General features: G+C 39.2%; 1 protein-coding gene across 1 annotated transcript in view; it reads right to left on the reverse strand.

Moving 5' to 3' along the window:
• Nucleotides 1-6,573: 6,573 nt before the first annotated feature.
• The window catches only part of LOC139730870 (Golgi apparatus protein 1-like), an 80,875-nt gene continuing 68,600 nt past the window's right edge, over nt 6,574-18,848 (reverse strand). Inside the window, exons 15-23 of the mRNA XM_071641747.1 lie at nt 16,345-16,459; nt 14,851-15,081; nt 14,071-14,150; nt 12,837-13,038; nt 11,850-11,885; nt 10,815-10,985; nt 10,078-10,198; nt 8,531-8,637; nt 6,574-7,976 (exon numbers count right to left, since the gene is read on the reverse strand). Of these exons, the coding sequence (XP_071497848.1) occupies nt 7,809-7,976; nt 8,531-8,637; nt 10,078-10,198; nt 10,815-10,985; nt 11,850-11,885; nt 12,837-13,038; nt 14,071-14,150; nt 14,851-15,081; nt 16,345-16,459 (1,231 nt within the window). The 3' untranslated portion in view covers nt 6,574-7,808. The remainder of the gene's footprint in view (nt 7,977-8,530; nt 8,638-10,077; nt 10,199-10,814; nt 10,986-11,849; nt 11,886-12,836; nt 13,039-14,070; nt 14,151-14,850; nt 15,082-16,344; nt 16,460-18,848) is intronic.

Consider the following 18,848-nt stretch of genomic DNA (forward strand, 5'->3'; position numbering starts at 1 on the left):
GAAGCCTGGAGAGTGCTAATTTATCACTTCAATTTCTTTTTTGTTTGTCATATTGTCAAATCAAATAAGTGACTTTTCTCGTGTCATCATCATATGAGTCAAAAACGTCTGTGTCATCCTTTGGGGTTTTTTGTGTGTGTGTGTCTGTGTTTATTCTTTGAAGTTTTATTTAATACTGTTAGTACATTTAGTCTCATATTAGGGCCTTCTACAATCCTGTAAATTTTTGGTTATGCGTGGAAATGGATAATACGCACACGCGAACACACACACACACGCACACACTGATACAATTAAACACATACATATAACATGATGCAATGTACATGTATATCTATATGTGTATATACATGTATGTATGAATACTATGTAAATATATATATGGGCCGTGACGCGAGAAAAGGGCCCTTAGGGCATTAAATACCGAAAATGAGATTTCACCTCCACATTGTAGAAGAAACTCTGACGCATTTAGATATGCAAACCTTTTTCTGAAATTCCAATCCTAAATGACCCCATTACGACATTCAAAAAAGCATGTTTTGCCCAAATCCTGTCACTTTTTGATACGTCTATGCGTGTGCGCGTAGTTATAGTTGATCTTTTTCGCGCGTATTGCTTTGTCAAACTTCCGCGCAGTTTTCTGGCGTCTGCGCGCAGCGGTGCTAAGGGCCCTTTTCTCGCGTCATGGCCCATATATATATATATATATATATATATATATACATATTTCTTTTTCTTTTTTGTCCACAAGATGGAAGAATAAATTGTACGGCTCATGCCAGATTGTCGCTAGTCGTCACACCAAATTCCAGTCAAATTATTTTTTTACAATTTTTCCCATGGCCAAATTTTACAACAAAATTTTATCTACCTGAAAATGAAGTTTGTACATCCGTATTTTAAATATAATGATTATGATGTGTCATGGAGGAAAAAAAATTAAGTTCATGCAACAATTCGTTTTTGAAATGCCGAGTTAGTGAACTCATGGTATATGGTATTTGAAACCCTTTATGGCCAATTTAAACATGATCGTCATGGTTGATAATTCTTTCGTAAAATTGTTTAATTTTTAAAGGCTTTTCTTTCTCCCTCTCTTGTCACAATACGATGTAATTGAAGCACTTTACTATACCTGCCAATTTTCACATAATCACCATGATCTATAATTGTTCTAATGTTCTATTAAAACATTTTATTTCATTGTTTTTCTTTATTTTTCTGGGCCACCAAATTACACTGTCAGGCCACCAGATTTCACTGTCAGACCACCAAAAATTGGAATTTGAAAATTTTGGTGGCCCGAACAGGCTACCAAGAAAAACAAGTCTGCATTGAGCCTTGTATAAAGTCAATAGGATTTTAGTTTACGGTGGTCTCCAGAGGGTTAAGCATCACATGGATTACAGTAGATGAGACTGATCATTTATGACGAGAAATCATATCAGACAAATTTGAAAACTCCCACATATTGAAAAAGGAAAATCATTTATTACATACATACATCCATCAATGTCATTCCAGATTCTGAGACGAGGAAAAGTACACCAAAAGAATAAGAAAAATAACAAAGCAAGAAGAAAAATAACAGATTTCAAAACAAAATTACCAATGCATAGAAATCATGACACCGTCTAAATTGCTCAAATTACGTATGTGACAAGATCAAATTAAAGAGACATACAAAGCTGCAGGATTCAACAATTAGAACTTCTGTGAACCTTAGGTGAAAATCTCATTGACTAATTACTTAAATGCTAGCTAACAGTTAGATAACTTAAATTTGCATGCACAACTGAACTGTTTTAGTGATCATGACAAGTCTAACCACTAGTTTGTACTTATGTCATGCATCACAGAACAATATTTCATGTTTTTGAAAAATTCAGTGATAAGTGTTTGTGACAATAGGCAGCAAAATTACATATGAACAAGAAGGGCTGGCGGTAATATAGCTCACATTTAAGATCTCCACCTTACACACCCCTTCATACTGACCAATATGTGCATGCAAAAGCGCTAAAATCCTGGCATTTAGTGCATTCCCACAACTTTCAAGCCACACTGAGGTCCATGGAGAATTGAGAGAAATGATATAAAAACAAAAAACATTTTGACTCTGGGTTAACACATGAACATTTTGATCTGCGTATCTGGGTACTTATACATGGCCCGCATTTGGTCAATTCTAAGTCAATGTGTATGTCTATCAATTCTCCCCTGGCAAACAGTCTGTGATAAAGGCACGCAATATGAAAAGAAAAATGACTTTCTTACTATCAGTGACCTGCACAGGTATTTGACATAACTCAACTCCAGTTTCCCACAAATTCATGCAGCCTCTGATGTGAAGAAATTTGGCACCTGCTGGCCACTTCCTTCAATCAAGTACTGACACTGTTTACTTTTTCAACTGAATACCAAGCCTTTAAGATAGCTATACCAACAAATACATTTGTAACCAATGGCACACCTGTCAAATATACCTACCGTCCTCCTTTAATGCTTCTGTCAGCTCATCTTACATGACATATTTTATCCGACTTTAAAAAATCAGACAAAAATGGCTGCAAAATACAGTTGCCTCTAAGAGCACAAAAGAAATGCTAAGATATAAACTCTAGTTGCATAAAAGAAAATCTCTGGCATTCTATCAGGTCATACACACTAAATACAAGGATGACTAACATTCTTAAAAACACACTGCCCTTTTCTCTGAGAATGACTTCAGGGTACATACCTTTGACGCTAGTTTCTTATCTCATGATGATATTTTATCGAACAAATGACATGAATCCTTGGACATTTACAGCACAGTTTTCTATTCAGGAACTCCTCTTGTGACTCAGCTATCACAGGAACATAAGTTTTACCTGTTCTCATTGTAAAGGTGGGCTTTTTATTGGAATCGAAGACTAGTTACCTGATTACATGTCTTTGCACCATGTTAGGACAATTTGCTATACTTCAATCTGCCACTTTGCTTCATCATACAAGGTGATGCCTCATAATCTAAATGTACGTGCATGTGCGCATGTGTCCATGTGTTGACGGAATTTTTTATTCAACCAGGAGTGCAACTACAAGCACCGGACATGACTGAAGTGTTTCAGATGAACTCAAAGAGAGAAAAACCTCTCTATCATCAGCATCAAACAACAAATTCATGATGCCTAGGCTGAGAGCTCAAACATGCGACATGTGATTCTCTCCTCCTACATGGCATTCTTGATATAAGTAACGTTTTAGCTGATTTCAGATGAAATGATATACAAGATACTCTACCACTTGCTGAAAACAGACAAGTCACTTCAGCTCTTCTAAGCAAAAGCAAAAATAATATTTAAAAAAAATGATCATGGCATGCACACACAAAAAATAATATGTTCTCACATATAGTTCAGTCTTCGATTCGTTCTCTCATGACAGTGTCAAGAAAAGACAAGTATGATACAAAAAATACTGAACACTTGTACATCGACTGAAGCAAAGACATGTGCTACATTACAATTACATAACCGCTCACCTAGTACCATTTTAGCCACCATCACAAATATAAAGTTGAAGATGTGGAGATTTACTCTACCATACAGGTCTACACCAACATAACAGATAACATGGACTCCTTGGGAAAGCTTGATATTGTACTTGTTACGATGCTTATACATGTACGAGGCTTGGAGAGCAGGAACATCTGAGAGAACCATAATTAAAGTGTGAAAGTCATGAACATGATCCATTTCACATATAAACTGTCTGCATCTAACTCTTGACATGTGAGATCACATTGCAACTCCAAATATATTATGTTCACTATCTGCAATACTTCATTCAGAAACAAAATAAGCTTCCTGCATACAATGATAGTCACATAAAAAAAAAACCACACATAACATGCACATATAAATATACTAAAAAAAAAGAAAACCCAACAACGACAACAATACAAGACATCTCCTCTAATCTGAACAGAATTATTTCTTTGCCATTTGTGAACTGTAAAATCTAAGCACAAATAGCCACAGTCCATTGTCACGTTATCCAAATAGAAAACCACAAAAGGAAAATTCAGGCAGTCTTTGTTAATTTGATTGATTATGACTGCACTAGAGTGCAGGTGGACACTAATCCCCTCCCCCCCCCCCCCCCCCCCCCCCACAACCCTCCTTATCATCGTTCTTCTCTGTCAGTCAAAGAACTGGGGAGAAAGAGAGACTGTAAACATGCTACCAAACACGATTGCACATCTTACTTCCTGCAGAAACAACACAGACAGACAGACAGACAGACAGACAGACAGGATGCAATACGTTCAAACATCCACCTGCTGCGTTCAATGGATGTTTGTCAGTCGTTCTATTCTCCCTAAATCTCTGTTGAAGCTAACATCAACAGGAGGAGTCCAGAGCGATATGCGCTTTTGACACAAAAACCATAACGCCCACAAGACATGACATTCTTCCTCTGCCATTTCACTTGTGTTGCGTCACTCGATCTTTCTCTCAGCACAGCATGGTTGCATTTGTAGCAGCAAAGCCCTCGTCTTCAACACGACAGGAGAGGATAGAAAGGAGGGGGGAGGGGGTAGTCCACTTCACAGATGGTCACCATTAATCAGACCTCGTGACCCCTTCTCCACAATCTCGCTACTTCCTGGCCTGCTCTGCCACCTGGGCCTGGTCTCTAACCAGCCCCGACAGATCAAACGTACACAATGACGGCACCCAACAATGGTGACGCCAGGCAGAAAGGAGCGACAACACATCACAGATGCGAGTGCATGCAGCACCAGCAGCTCATTGTCAATAAAGATACATCTGATAACTCTCTACAAGAAAGAAGAAGATATCACAATGACCATTACAACAACACAGTGGATCATATATTACGCTTCAAAAAATGAAGCATACCATTCTTTCGCTAATCCTTTTTTTTGTTGTTGTTTTGTATTTCTCGAGTAAAAATTGCCTATATATGGTACATTACTGCTAGTCAGATAAACTACATGACAAATTCTATATAAGAAAGCTATAACACATTTTCTAATTCTCTTGATGTATACAATGATTTATGTCTTATTTTTTCTCTGCTACTCAAGGGCTATTATATCTGTACATTTGAATTACAATAAGAATTATGTACAACTTGGCCCCAAAACACAACTAGGAAAGTGCAAAACATAAAGAAGTCTGCTCCCAATTATCACATATATCTAAAAAAAACAACAGCTCAAATGGTATTCCTTCCCTCAGTTTAACTGTTAATCTAAAGGCTTTTGGTAATACAGACACGATGACTCATGCCCTTGTAGAATACATGCAAAATCAGAGAAATAAACATAATCCGTAATTTTGTGCTAACATAGTGAATATTGTTCCTCCCCCCACCTAAAAGAAAAATGACCAAGACGAGAAGAAACATCATATATGAATGAAAGACATGCGAACGATCATCACATATCAACACATCACATCATGTATAGAACATAGATGTACAATGTATCTGCAGAACTGCTTTGCTGTGCGCTAGGTCTGATGTTCTTTGTATAACACGCAAGGACAATACTGTTGACATTAAGGAATGCTCCCGTTCAGGTGAAAACTGACATCCGCTACCGCCATCGAGGCAGCCTTGAGTTTGCAATCATTGCAACTACTGAGGTCTTCTCTTTCCAGAAGAGTACACCCTGGTTGTTATGGCATCCCAAGGAGGACAGCATTCTGGGTTTGCAGTTTGCTTCGGTTCTTTTCCCTTCAACTGCAACTGTGATAGACAAGAGGGATATGGGTGTTCCACTACCAAAGTTTCACAAGAACACTGCACGAGCCATGCATCGCCCAAGAATCCAATAAACTGCTAATCGGTGAAGCAAAGAGGCATGCCACACTCACACCCCCTGAATGATCAAGGACGCATTCATAAACTCCCCTTGCCCACAAACAAAAAAATGCATCTCTTTTTTTTTTCTTACGTTGATGTCAGACTGGTAGAAAGATAGATCAGAGGGCGACACAACTACAAACAAAGCAAAGACAGCAGAAACATACTCCAGCTACAATGTAATCATATAAAAGCCTCCACATCTGTATTTCAACTGCATATTTCATATTCAACGCACATAGTGACAATCTATTGATACCACAGTGAAAAAAATACACAATGTATTTTGCAGGGGGAAAAAAGGTATCGACTATTGGGCCGCAGTTACTCTATCACAATTAGACAACTAAATGTTCATACAACAATAAGAGAAAGAAAAAAAAGGAGTCAGGTCAAATGCTGTGTTGTATTTATGCTATTACAGTGTCTGGAAGGCAGAAGGCCTCTGTAACTTTGAATCACAAAATCTTGCAGGCATAAATACACAAACAAACAAAATGTCCGGACTATGCCAAAATATTTTCCTTGTCATTGGCAGAACCGCACCCGTAATAATGTGATTCCTCCCAGACTCGTCCAAGGTGTGATGTTTGAATGCAGAATTATTAAATACGGAAACACTTCTGTGGTACAAAGCAGTTTTACAATATTTCTACAATTCTTCCTATAGAATTAACACTACTTCTCCCTCATGCCCCTCTCCCCCAAGATAAAAAATATAAATAAATGAATGACCACAGTAGACAAATTCACAAACAAATTTCCACACATGCTCTCAGCAAGGTTTAAATTTAGACAGTCGGTAAAGTATCCGTTTAATAGAAAGGACTGTACATCCACCATCTACGGACGACTGGATACGCCCACAGAATTTCATTTCCAGAGAAGATGGTCCCTGAACACGAAAAGCAGCCACTCGAACTGTGCAGGAAAGCATATCGGTCACCAGCCCCTCCAAATCAATTCTCTCAGCCACCAGTTTGGATTGACACTTGGACCCTTCTCGGATGGCCCTGACTTGCTAACTGAGTTTTGCATTTCACAGCACTGTGGTCATGATGTTGGTTCTTTCAATTAAAAAAAATCCCAACTGGAATTTCAAAATACCCTTTACAAAAACCAAGAAACAACAAAAACAACAACAAAGAAACTAACACTAGAGCAGTCTAAATGCTATGCACAGTAGACTGGGTTTCTTCCACGTCTCATGCATTCACTACATCTGTCATTACTACATTTTGATGAAGTTCATGCGATCCTGACCACAGAGAAAAGGTTGACCTTTCATCCTTTGTGAACAAAGGAAATATTCTCAATATATTTATATCCATTTCATTTCATGAAATGATTGTCAGACTTATGGCTGGCTGGACTATGTTAAATTTGCCCTTTTGAAATTTTACCCCTATTTGTACCCTTCCTACTTATTACTAATGGATGAAATTACAGTTGAATAATGCGATTTGTAGCTCAAGTTCAGGGAACAAAGACCTTTAATCTCGATGGGTATTTGCAAAATTCTATTCGATACATCTACACTTCATGTAGCATAGCTAGGCCAGGTATCTAAGGAAATCCATTGAATGTGTGTGGTGAAACCATGGTAAGGGATATGAGACTGACCTACATACATACAGACAGATGGGTGGCCTGGCAACCTCAAGTCATAATACCTCCAGCACCCTAATGGACCCAGGCATTAATGGAAATTAATCAAAATGAAAAATCCAGTATAAGTAAATTAGATGCTGGTTAATTTTACATACTACACATCAAAAGGAGTGGGGAGAGACAGGGGTAGCGTGAGATAGAGACAGGTAGAAATTTGCTGATTTCCTTGTTTCATGTATTCTACTTTAAAAATATCCATCATATATAAATTTGTTATTGCAGCCCGCACGTCAGAAGGCTGGGGGAGCCCTTCATTATTTGTTCTTCAGCTCTTGCCTGACGCGCTTTGTCGCCCGTCCGCAGCACAGCCCACAGAAGAAGAGCATGCCAATAAAACTGACGATGACGAGCATGAAGTAGTTGTGGGACGGCGAATTCCGTATCTGGTTGAAGATGTCGAGGAAGTCCTCGGCAGGAGCAACCTGTGGGAGGTAAAGGAAATCCCAATTGACAAAACACTCATCAGACCATTCTGGATTTGGCTCATTTCACTGTCTAACTGTACCAGGAAAACAGACACAGTTATATCTACCACATAAAATGTAAAAATATACTGAATACAGGGAGTTCCAAAGATTACACCTTACATCATTCATATAATTCATTCACTATGCACAACAGGAAAAAAGGCTTATATAATGTAACACAAAAACAGTGACATGAAATTAATCATACTGATACCTATGAAAAAAAAGGCCTGTATGAGCAAATTCACCTGCAAGAAGTTTTGTGAATATCACATCACTTTTACCAAATGACAGTTTTACAGCAGGTCAAAACCCAATATCTAATTAAAACAAAAACAAAAACCTAATAGAGATATTGAGAGTTCTCTGCATACAAAAATAAAGAATATGAAAAATTCAACAACAGCAACAAAAGAAAAGTAGTGGTAAAAATGGCAACATAATTATAGTAATCCAAAAGTCTTGAAATGCTTGAAATAAAATATAAAACTATCATTGGTATTGCTCACCTTGGCAGCAAACTCCCACATTTCTTTGCGTTCAGCTAGCATCCGGCGGCAGTCCGGCTGTAACCTCACTGTTTTATCATCCAATGTTTCCAGCAGACAGGACATTTCTGCACACACAAAGAGAGCATTGGGCTCACATGAGACCGGATCAATCTACACCGTGGCATCTACCGGCATCGGGAAAATGTATCAGCAGCCACTGAGTGTCCGCCATAAAGGTAAAACCTGCTACATTGTATGGTGACAATGCAGTAACATTTACAGCTATCTTACCATCTGATGCATTATGCATTTAATTTGAGCTGAACAGAAAGTTGCTGCAATTTTTATATTTAAAAAAAAAAAAATTCCCACACATATCAGTTCAATTAAAGGATGCCTACAGTACAGCCCTATTGAAATCATTTTCTTGTGTTCAGTCTTTACTCTTCCATTCAAAGAACACATGGGAATTACCGGTAATTATTACGAACATGAACGTGTGCAGTTGTTACATTCTCTCAGATGAAGAATCTATTTCTCTCATGTGTTTAACTGTTTCCTGCCAACATGCTGAATTCTCTTCTGTATGTAAAACATTGCAAAGTTTCACATCACTTTCAATGTCAGACTGGCCTCATTTCATTGGAGTCACATTCTACCTCACTCCATCAATACGGTAGCTTTGGTATCATCTTTAGACCAGCTGCAATGTAAGCTACAGGGAGATGATAAGACAGTAAAATACCTGCAAGCCTACAAAAATCAGACATGCCTCCCACATTAAAGGGATGGTATAGTATTAGTGGAGATGGTGATCAGGCTTTTAACTTTTTGCAAGATACCAAGAAACCACTTATGAAATAGTACAGAACATACCATTCGAAGAGGAATTCAAAGTTCATTTGATGAAAATTGTTTTTTGGAATGGCTGATACATCGAAAAACAGAGTAAAACAAAGCAATCGCAATAAAAAGTGGGTCCCATCTTTATTTAGGATTGCTCTGTTTTGGATTATCTTGGCCATTTCAAAACCAATTTTCATCAAATAAACATTGTATTCCTCTTGGAATTACATGCTTTTTCTCATTTCATAAGACATTTCCCATTATCTCACACACAAAAAAAAAATGTTAGAAACCTGAAGTTTGGTCGCAACCAAAACTATACGATCCCTTTAACCCTTAGTATGCTTTCACTATCAATTGGCATAACAACCCCCCATAGTGTTACCCACACTGTCCACATTCCCTGGCACAAAAAGGGTTAATCCTTCGTGTGCTTTGAGTGCCAATTAACAGAGTACTGTAAATCACAATATTTTCGCGGCATGAAATTTTCGCGAGTTGCCTCTAACATTCAACGCGTATAGTGTAGACAAGAACTTTCACATGCATTTTGATTTCGCGAATCTTGGCTCTCGCGAAATTCGCGATATTAAAATGCGCGCGAACATTCCTCATTATACAGTAACCACCATAGCGTAAGCACTCACTGTCTTCAGTCCCTAGCATAGAAAAGTTCAAAGCAGTCGTTTGTTTGTTTTTTTCTTCGACAGGGTACTCACGTTGTCCCTGGCCTTGAGGGATTCCCACACAGTAGTGCTTGATGTCCAGCGCGCAGGCCTTGTAGAGAAGGGGATCGACGTGGACATCGGCGAGGCCTTCGCGGAAGAGTTGGATCACTTGCTGTTATAGGATGCAGAACAGATGGACACACATCACAAGAGTCATTTAAAATTTGACCCTTCGCATCAGGGAAAATTCCATGTGTAACGGAATCAACTCCATGGGAATTTTGCAGAATCTGAGAGAAGAGGAGTTAAGTGCAATCTCCCTCTGAAAGCAGGTGAATGCAGCAAGCCAATTGATGTGACATGTTTTAGGCTCTACAGTGTGGGAGCTGTTTATGAAACGGTTCGCAAATTTCGAGATCTCAATGAAAAGAAGTTATGCCCTTGCACCCCTACCATCCTTTGTTATACCAAAAGAAATCATGAAATAAAAAAAAATAAAAAATGAACTTAACCCATTGAGGATGGACTGATTCTGCTACAGCACGCAGGGATGATATTGAAATTTGTTGAAAAAAACAGAAATCACAATTTTCAGCTTATTTTGATACATGGAAAAAGCAAAATGTGTATAGACTTGAGAAAAATAAAATCTGAAATCAGATTTAAATCTACAGAACATCATGCCTGAAAACACATTTCCCATAGGCACCTGCCCGAGAACACTCGGGACTTGTCTTCTAACGGGTTAACAGGTTTCCCAAATGATTGGTTTGCCGCTCTGCACTGACCTGCCGACACTTTGCATCAGAGATGTACTGTAGGTTCATCTTGAGGCACTCCTCCACCCGCCCTGATCCTGGGTTCTCCTTCTCCTCTGAGCACCTCTCATTGATAGCATCCAGGCAGTACTTGTTCAGCATGGGGTCCAGGCGGTAGTCCTCTGCACCCTCTTTGATCACCTGTGGTGTGGGGTGAAATGAAAGTACACTGTGAAATCTAAAGGGGGTACTGCACACCTCTAAAATTACAACAGGCCTGTATGCACTCATGTGCTTATCACACCTGTAACTTGCCAAGCATGAAATTTGAAGTGTTCATTCTTACCCCTCCCTCCAAAAACAAACCACTACAAACAAACATACTTGGCCACAGTGTAAATAGGGTATAGCTTTCGTGTCTTATAAACATCTCAATGAGCACAAATAATCCCACATTGAGGGAGATTTCTTATTCTCCTTTCAGGACACAAAGAGACATTCATGTTTTCAGGGAGCCTCCTGTAAAATAAGGGACAGTTGGCAGCTCTGAATTTAAGTAGCAACTCACAAAGTCCAGAACCCACTGAAAGGTGCTACAAAATTTTATTATCCTCAATTGCCTGATGAGGCAAATGCCAAGTAGCTCAAAAACCTGGTTATCTATAAAACAAAGAAGACACCTGCGCAATAAATCTCACCGAAATATGTTTTAAAAAAAAAAAGCACAATATTCTTCTTTAATATATACTTAATCAATAGTCCTACATAATATCTAAAATATCTGATGATGAAAGATGGCCACAATGCTTCATGAAAAATAAGTTGTGTTTGGCCAGACAAACAACTATTCTAGAGCCCAACTTTACGACTGCTCTTTTCATTGCTGAGCACTAGCCCATCATGCAAAGGTTCAATGTCCCACTGCCTACATCCCCCTCCCCCCTCCCCCCTCCCCCACCCCTCCACCCCTCCACTTCCAATGCTTCATCCCCTTTCATGCACTTCATGTTCCCAGTCTTGATAGATTGTGATTTAAATGCTGCAGCAGAATTCATGAGCTCTCACCGCTCCAATATGCCTGGCACAAGACGGGGACAATTTCTGTGGAAAAGCACAATAGAGAGAAGAGTAGGAAAACAAACAGATCAAAAATGAATACCTTGAAAAACTATCAGTTCATTAGACAGAAATATGCAATATGAAAATTGAGAGTTATAGGCATTGTGACTGAAATTCCTAAATCAGACTAATGACACAGCACTTTTATTTCATTAAATCAAAGAGCCAATTCACTATTCCATGTCTAATCTAATTGACAAATGATAGCTGACTGCTCTAAGGTTTAGAGGAAAGCAAAAACGGTACAACTAAAAGATAAAAAGAAGCCATGTTTAGCCCCAACTTGAGGCATGCTGCCCCAAAATAAAGGCAACAAATTCAAAGAAATTCTTCAAACTACAAAGAATCAATAAAAAGTTGTTAAAATAATATCCAAAAACTTTCTCTACCAGAAGTTATCAATGCACAGCACTTTGATACAGTCTACTTTAAATCCTGTTTACTCATAATCTCAATCTCTGCGCAAAAGTAACTAAATGCCACAGCTCGTGTGCAGAAACCAAGTGTGACCCAACATGGAACCAAAATTAGACACAGTAACACCAAGGGGGGGGGGGGGGGGGGGAATTTCATCAAGTGTTTTTGCAGTAATCTTTACTGACAAATTTGCTCTCAGCCAATCAGATGCAAGGATTTCAGAAGCTTATAACAGTTGTCAATGACTGACAAGTTTAATGAAAGGCTGCCCTGAAAGGCTTGTTTTATGGAACAAAGGCACTTTTCAGACACAGTGAGAACGGGGACAAGCAGTCGGCTGTATTCTGCATCTGACTAGTGGCACTACATTACAAGGAATCCAAGATTACTCCACAAAGCATCATGGAGGGGTAATAGGACTCGTACTGTACATTACAATCTATTGTAACAAATTTATAAAAATGTAAATAGTTTCAACAACATTCCCCTGGAGCGAGTAGGAAGGGGGACGCTCACCGATTGTCGCTTCTGGAATTCTGACCGCAAGCACTGGATGACTTTGCCCTCCATTTCTGCTGGGTTGGCCTTTCCTTCCTGGGCGCTCATCTCGTCGCGACAGAATTTGTTGATGTCCAGCTTGCAGGACTTGCGCAGGGCGGGGTTCAGCTGGATGTTGGAGTTGCGCTCAATCTGGCGCTTGGTGAGCACAACTTTGCATCTATGTGCAGAGAAAGCGAGAGATGGAGAGATTACTTGTTGTAGTAAAAATCTCTCCTCAAAAGCTGACTTGAACCCTGGTGGCTCATCGCCTTGAGTGTGTCATATACACACAGAAAGATTCTCAGACATTTATATGGATTAATCCCAAATGGTTGAATTCTAGTTTCGCCCATGTCATTAATGCCTGAAAAATCTGCCATCTGAACCATGACTCAAGCCAAAGTCTAACAGTAAATACTTCATCTTAGTTTGACTGCGAAATCCTGTCTGTCCATACAAAGTCAGCCAACTGGGATTTTACCACATAGGAAGCTCTTTCCTCTATAATATTATGAACATCACACCCCATGCCAGCTTATGCATCATAATATGATAATGACATTGACACATTTGTACCAAATGTCTACAAAAATCATACACGATGCTTGGTCCTCTATGAATGAAATTCAAAATAGAAAGGTTTGATGTGGAGCATGTTACTTTTTGGGGGGTAAGTCTCCTTGAACTGAATTGGATTGAATTGACATTTATTTCCACTTTCACGTACAAAAATGACCCCCAAAAAAGAAGAAATTTACACATAGAAGTTTGAAACATAACTGGTAATGGTTTTCACATGAAACTGTTCTAAACAAGAAAGAAGTAAAAAAGAGAGAACTAGAATTCTGAAGTAAGCAAATACAACCTTAAAGATGACATTGTATGACATTATTTGGAAGAATGAGACAGAAATAGTGTTTATGCAATTAACTAGTCCCATGAATAATTTTCTGTCACCCAAAAGAACCCATTTTGACATGACAACATGTCAGGTCTATTCTATCCCTCACATTCCTCTTGTAATGGATACCATGTCCTTTTCATTTAGTCAATGTGATTCTGGCTTGCGAATTCAACCACTCACGAAATTGTGTATGCAAGTCATACTGTGCGGAATACACGGCTTTTGCTAAATCCCGTTCATACATTCCTCATACTTTGCAATCCACAACATTTGGGGAAATGGGTGAACGGTTTTTAGAAGACTCACTTCTGTTCCATGTCCGGGTCATCTTTATGGCTCTTGAGACAGTCTATCATGGTATCAGGGCTGGCATCTTTGCACTTTGTCTACAAACACACACATCCACACACATCCAGTTCAAAAGCAAACAAGGATTGATGAGACATTAAAGCACATACAGTTCTCCAAGATGAAATGTACCTTGTAACGATTTTTTACACAACAATATCAAACAAGAAAAACAAAAGTTATACCTACAAATCATTATTTCTTATCATTCAATGGATAAGATTTCAAAGCATTTGACAAAAACAAATAAAACGAAACTATGACTTCAGAATGTCACTCGATCAATGATACCATCAATTCATTATTTAACCCATGTCATATCACAATTGTAGACATGTCATCGACCTTTTTTGTACGATAAGTTGCAAAGGGCAATGACAGAACTGAAGAAGTCTCCCCAGAGTGGATCCATTTGGGAAGGGCTTCATTTGATTTGATTTGATTTAATTTGAACAGATTTAATTTGCACCTGACAATGATATGTCATCAATATGACATTATACGATATTATATCAGTATCTTTTGTGGCCAGCAGCCACATTGCAGCATTTTGTTATTTACAATGTAGAGTTACATTCTCTGATTTGAACATCAAAACACATGCACAAATACGCACACACACGTAAATAGATACAAGTGTGACATTAGAATAGGCTACTTCGACACAACAAAACATATGAAGACACAAACTGAATGTAAAGACACCAAAAACTTGACATGACAAAGGAGACAACCTACCTTGATACTCTTTTTGCAGGAGTGCATGAGGGCATAATCAATGTCCGGCTTGGCGGCCATCTCCTTCTCGCGGTTGAAGAGCTTCACGTGGCAGTCGTTGTCCAGGTCGGCCTGGTGCGAGCGCAGGCACTCGATGACCCGGGCATTGCCCTGGGTCACCGTAGAACAGAAGCGGCGTATTTCCGACTTGCACACCTTCTGCAGCTCAGGGTCCAGCTCGATGTTCTCATCCTTTACCATCGAGCAAAATGAGAGCACAAACAGAAGAATAAACCGGTGCTACCCTCATTCATAAGTGACAGAACAAACAAACTTGGTGTACTGTTTATGCCAAACATTTTGCGAGATTTTTATTTTCGTGAATTTCTGTGAGTCGGGTGCTATTCGCGAATTTAAAGACACGCAAAAATATTGACTCTGATCCCCCATATGAATATGACGTGCACTGTATACATTTCTCTGTTCAGTACAGTACTCAATGATTGCAAATTTAACCACTCGCGAAATCGGCAGGAAGTTCCGATTCGCAAAATTTAGACTTGCTAGATACATGCATATGGCGTATATAGTATCTTACAATAACGATTTATCTTCTAAAGCATCAAATGGATTGGCAACTTCACACACAAACCAAAGAAACATGAGAGACTCATATGACTTTTATCTACCACTGTCCACAGACAATTTTTCCAATGCAATACCCTAGGAAAATGCATATTACATGGACCTGCTCTTTGTACATGGGTAAAGAAAACATGCCACAGTCAAACTTTCTTCATGCTCTCATTTTTTAGCCTGCAACTCATTTGTCTATGATATATCTTTGATATTTATCAGTACAGGCTTGGAACAGCTTGGATAATTCATGTAAAATGTCTGTGATTCAGCCTGTGGGCTGCAATGGATGTTATCGTATAAATACCTTTCAATAAACATGTTTACGACATACAAATACTCGCCTCCTAAATTCTGAATGTTTATACTCAGAATATGAAACGAATGATCTATATCGCTATCTGCATTGCGCTTACAAACATATTGCATCTATTTCTTCCATGACAGACCTTCTGGGCAACTACATGTAATATTGGATGGTCTCCAGCCATCTAAAATCATACTGTTAATAGTGGAAATTTTCACGTCTTCTGCGCAACATGAAGCTAGCATGAAAGTAAAAGCACACAAATATTTTTGCTTCTTGTATGTAATAATATTTCATCTCTTTGATTCCACAGAATTAAAAAAAATACACATGAAAATTCATATTCCTCAGCTGATTGCAAAATATTACTCATGAAAATTGAAAATTTCTACTTTAACAGTATATCTTGTACATAAGAATAAGTGTATGTGAGGGAGGGACAAGGGGGCCATTCCCTTAACTTGATGGCCAGAGCGGTCAGCAGTGCCTTGTAAATGACCCCATGTGCCTAAGCGCCTCTCAACACACGCACACACACACACACACACACACACACACACACGCACACTCACCCTCTGGAGGAGTTCAAACTTGAGCTGCTGCCTACACTCCTCGGTGACGGGCGGGGCCTGGCTCAGGAGAATGCTATCCCTCACCTTGGAGCTCAGGCACTTGATGATGGAGGACCTGCAAGGGGGGTACAAGGAGTGACAGCATCAAGTCCTGTTTTTTCTTTTCAATTCAATACAATACAATACAATACAATACAATACAATACAATGTAATACAATTCGATTCAATTCAATTCAATTCAATTCAATTCATTTATTTATTTTTGTTCTTGTTTTTCCAACAAAACATAACACAGAATAAATCTGGAATAATATCATAAACATATACATTCGACTTTGAACCGGAGGGGCTCCAGTTCGTTCTCTCTACAGGAATTTGCGCATGTCTACTTTCTACTCTATTGAAGCATGTTGCAGATACAATGATTAATACCCCCGCCCCGTGACGACAGTCTTACCCAAGGAATGATCTTTCCTTGATCTTCTGCCATTTAAATGCCGTTACCATGGCAACGCAGCTTCCGACATGTCCGAAAAATATGTCTTGCACATCTTCCCACCAAGACTATTGTGTGTGCCACATTTCATAAGCTTTTGTCAAAAACTGAGGAAGTAGTTCAATCCACAAGATCTTTCCTTGATCTTCCGCCATTAATATGCCGTTATCATGGCAACGCAGCTTCCGACACGTCCAAAAAATATGTCTTGCACATCTTCCCACCAAGACCAATGTGTGTGCCACATTTCATGAGCTTCAGTCGAATACAGAGGAAGTAGTTCAATCCGCAAGATCTTTCCTTGATCTTCTGCCATTTATATGCCGTTACCATGGCAACGCAGCTTCCGACACGTCCGAAAAATATGTCTTCCACATCTTCCCACCAAGATCAAGGTGTGTGCCACATTTCATAAGCTTTGGTAAAAAAACTGAGGAAGTAGCTAAATCCGCAAGATCTTTCCTTGATCTTCTGCCATTAATATGCCGTTACCATGGCAACGTACTTTCGGGTACTGTCAAAAAATGCGTCTTGCACATCTACAACCAAAGGCACACATCTGTACCAAGTTTCATTGAAATTGGGCAAAAACTGAGGAAGTAGTTTGTAACACAAAATTTTCCATCATTTTGGCTCATAATATGTGAGCTGTTACCATGGCAACATACTTTTTGTCACTGTCAAGAAATGTGTCATGCTGACCTATATCCTAAGACAAACATTCAATATGAATTCCATGAGAATTGGAAGAACACTGATGAAGCAGTTTTGCCATGAAGCATTTTGCCCTATATTTTACCAATAACATGCCGTTACCATGGCAACGCACTTTTTGCCACTGCGGAAATATGTGTCTTGCACATTAACATATTCAGATGAACATCTAAACCTAATTTCATAAAAATTGATCAAAAACTGTGGGAGGAGTTCGCGACGCAAGATTTGTACCCATTTTTGCCCATAATATGCCGTTACCATGGCAACGTACTTTTAGGTACTGTCAAAAAATACGTCTTGCACATCTACAACCCAAGGCACACATCTGTGCCAAGTTTTATGGGAATCGGTTGAAAACTGAGGAAGTAGTTCGCGACGCAAGATTTGCAACGGACCGACCTCCCGACCGCCCGACCGACCGCCCGACCGCCCGACCGTCCGCTGATTCCTATATACCCCCTTCAAACTTCGTTTGGCGGGGGTATAAATATTAACATTTTCAGGAAAGACTGCCTCCATCAAACCTAGAAGAATATTGCTTTTCTGCACTTGGAAACATTACAAGTGTATTGTTGTTGTTGTTATTTTGGCAGTTCATCTGTGAAGCATTATATTTTACTTTTTTCATATACGCATGGACTTTTGTTGTTGTTGAAGCTCATATCACTGATAAAAACCAAAGCATGATGCAGAGTGTGAACTCTTCAACCTTTTACGGGAGCAAAATTACTGTACACACACTTGTCATATTAGTTACAAATTATGACTTGAATAAGAGAACTGACTGTAATGGACCATCTCAAATATCACACAGTGGTCCACTATTGCCCTCATGTGTCTGTGCGTATGTGAGCGGATGTGGGGTGTGGGTGTGTGATGATGTGATTCTTTGCCTGGTTCATTTCATCCCCGTATCCTTCCCCTGTAATTCAATTCTAATCTCCAATAATCCTGTGCAATTTAATGCTATCTGCAGTGAACAGAGGTTGACACACTGAAAAAAAACCACCAGGCGCTAGAGTTAACATTTGCACTCGCAATGGCGATGAATTAAATCAAGCACTGCTCTGTACGGATGATCAAACTGGTCTGGCAGTGGCAATGCCCCCGCAGCCACATCCAAACTCGTTAATCAACCTCGTAGCATTTCCTTCACTATTTCACAGAGAGGCATGGCCAGTGCAAGGTTGTTCGTCCTCCAAGGCCACATTGACTTTGGAGGACATGCTAATCACGTAATCAGCATCAGGATTCTTCCAACCTGTCATCTGTTCAAGTGAGAAATTGGTG

The sequence above is a fragment of the Diadema antillarum genome, unplaced genomic scaffold (genome assembly GCF_040938485.1).
Source record: "Diadema antillarum isolate AM-2024a unplaced genomic scaffold, OU_Dant_1.0 seq00000340_RagTag, whole genome shotgun sequence".
In the NCBI taxonomy this organism is placed as follows: domain Eukaryota; kingdom Metazoa; phylum Echinodermata; class Echinoidea; order Diadematoida; family Diadematidae; genus Diadema; species Diadema antillarum.